This window comes from Gekko japonicus, unplaced genomic scaffold (assembly GCF_001447785.1).
Source record: "Gekko japonicus isolate JY-2015 unplaced genomic scaffold, Gekko_japonicus_V1.1 scaffold253, whole genome shotgun sequence".
NCBI classification, from domain to species: domain Eukaryota; kingdom Metazoa; phylum Chordata; class Lepidosauria; order Squamata; family Gekkonidae; genus Gekko; species Gekko japonicus.
This window is the reverse complement of record NW_015173681.1, coordinates 288,721-291,320: the sequence shown is the minus strand read 5'-3', so window position 1 is coordinate 291,320 and position 2,600 is coordinate 288,721. Positions and strand designations below refer to the sequence as shown.

Below are 2,600 nucleotides of genomic sequence, written 5' to 3'. Positions count from 1 at the left end.
CACCCATTGGGTTGCCAGGTCCCCTTGCTGCTCTGGGGGGGGATTCGGGGGGCATTCCAGGGGTGGGTGAGGACATTGCATGACGTCTGCAACGCAATGACGTCCCCCAGAAGTGCTGTCATCGCATCAGGGATGTTGTGCGGGGGTCACTCTGGCTTTCGGGCAGACTCTATGGTAAAATTGGGCTTAAACCATATAGTTTGGCCAAAAACCAGAGCGTCCCCTGCGCGACATCCCCAACGCGATGTCGTCACTTCTGGGTGACATGATCATGTCAGGGGTGGGATCTCCCCCACCAGCCAGCTGGTCCACAGCAGGGAGAAGCCCCCGAAACTAGGAGGTCCCCTGCTAGGACTCAGGGACTGGCAACCCACTTGTCCATGTCAGTAATTCTGGCCCTTGTGCTTTTGTCCTACTGCAAAACTTAAGACTTGCTGAATTCTCTATTATACTAACAGATAGGTTATCAGGTAGTCGATGGACCTTTTCTTGACACTCAGAGGCCATCTGAATAGAATGGCACCCAGGAGCATCTCAGCTTCTACAGTGCGCGCAAAAGGCTTTTCCTGTGAGACTGTGCTGGGGGGACGGGCGACATCCCAGTCATTGGCCCTCTGTGGCTCCCGTTGCCTAAGTGCCTTTTTCTGCAGCTTCAGTACAGTTTTCATTTGATTTTTGTCCCTGATTTCTCTCACTATTTCTTGCTTAAGGCAAATTAATGTAGCAATTTTGTTTATGGCAGCTAGGCACTGTCCCGTCCCCCCCCCCCCAGGCAGAATTGTTCCATGCACGGGCTTAAGTAGTTGCGCGTCAGTTTGCCATTTGTGCTCGTGCCATGTAATTTAAACAGCCTTGGGCATGAGACCAATCCTAGTTTTCCATGAAGATGGCAGTTGCGTGAATCAGAAACTTGGATTGTTCTTACTCCTGCCTTTCTTCTATAACTAGACGCCGTGTGGGACCACATGTTTGCCTCTCTGGGTTTGGAAGTGGATGCTGCCCTGGGTGGATACCATCTCCAAGCAGTGGACAGTGCACCCTGCGTAAGTATCAACAGCCATTTGGAAGATACCAGCTTGCTCATCTGCTTTCTACCTGAATTGTAGTGCTGAACTGATTTTGTTTGAGGTCTGTGGTTACAAATGTGGAAGAACAAACAAGATATTCCAAAGTGGGTGAGATGAAAGTGACAACAGATGCACTGAAAGCTGCAATTTTGTCTTTCCAATGTTGTAATATGAGTCTTTTACCTGTAGTAAGCAAGAAAGTTCCATTTTTGTTGACCATCAGGCTGCAAGACATGGGCAAATAGTTTAAAAATATATAAGGTAAAGGTTCCCTTGCTCGAAAGCCAGTCGAATCCGACTCTAGGGTTGTGGTGCTCATCTCCGTTTCAAAGCCGAAGAGCCAGCGCTGTCCGAAGACGTTTCGTGGTCATGTGGCCGGCATGACTAAACACCAAGGCACACGGAACGCTGTTACCTTCCCACCGAAGTGGTACCTATTTATCTACTTGCAATTTCTTGCTTTCGAACTGCTAGGTTGGCAGAAATACATAAACTTCCTCAAAAATCGCTTTGCTCTTTCATACACTATAACTGCTGAGGTGTGTTTTGAGAACATTGCGGAACAATGATGTTTTTCATGTACTCAGTCACCACTGGCTTTTAATATGGGGGCTATGGCAGTTTAAATGCTGCATGTAGTGCAGAAAGTGAAGAACCTCCAAGAATACTGTCAGCAAGCTGCCATTATGTTTCTATGACCTCTGTGTACATATCCTTCCCCTGTTATACCCGGCTTGTTATTCTGCTTCTATGCTGGAATGCCTAAGATAATCTACTGGAGGGTTTGTGGAGGAGAGGATGCTGTAATGCTTGCCACTGATTATCGCTTGGGAACTGCACCTGTGTTTTGTCTGATGTTCTGCCTGGTTCTCATGGACTGGGCGCGCAACCGTTTCTTTAGCCCGCCAGCGGGAATGTTATTCATTGGATCTGTGTCTGTTTGAATTTCCTTTATTATGCTTGCCCTACCTGTGTATCCCCAGTTCTAACAAAGAACGTGTTTGAGTGCCTTTCCAACGCTTTGAAATAAATTTTGCTTTTCTTGAAAACGTGGATTTATTCCCGATGCTTGGCGATCCAACAGATGTCCCCTCAGTGTGCAACTGCAATAAAAAAGGCGAATGCTATGCTGGGGATTATTACAAAGGGGATTGAAAACAAATCAGCAAGTAACATAATGCCCCTGTATAGATCTCTATGATGCAGCCTCATTTGGAATACTGTCCACAGTTCTGGTCACCGCACCTCAAAAAAGATATTATAGCATTGGAAAAGGTGCACAAAAGGGCAACTAAAATGGTTAAGGGCAGGGGTCTTGTTGTAGAAAAAGAGCTGCCGGAGCTCATTAGCATAACTCATTAGCATAACTTATTTGCATATGCCACACCCCCTGACATCACCGGAAGTGACAGAAGGCCACACCCCCTGACATCACCGGAAGTGTGTCAGAAGGCCCGGCTACTTACCCTCCTGCTTCATCCTCATTCCCAAACGGAATGAGGATCGAAGCAGAGGGCGGGGTAAAGAAGGGGG

At 47.4% G+C, this 2,600-nt stretch overlaps 1 protein-coding gene across 1 annotated transcript in view; it reads left to right on the top strand.

The window, feature by feature from the left end:
- Nucleotides 1–244: 244 nt before the first annotated feature.
- VWCE (von Willebrand factor C and EGF domains) overlaps nt 245–2,600 on the top strand; it is an 83,406-nt gene continuing 81,050 nt past the window's right edge. Inside the window, exons 1-2 of the mRNA XM_015423047.1 lie at nt 245–273; nt 949–1,043. Of these exons, the coding sequence (XP_015278533.1) occupies nt 245–273; nt 949–1,043 (124 nt within the window). The remainder of the gene's footprint in view (nt 274–948; nt 1,044–2,600) is intronic.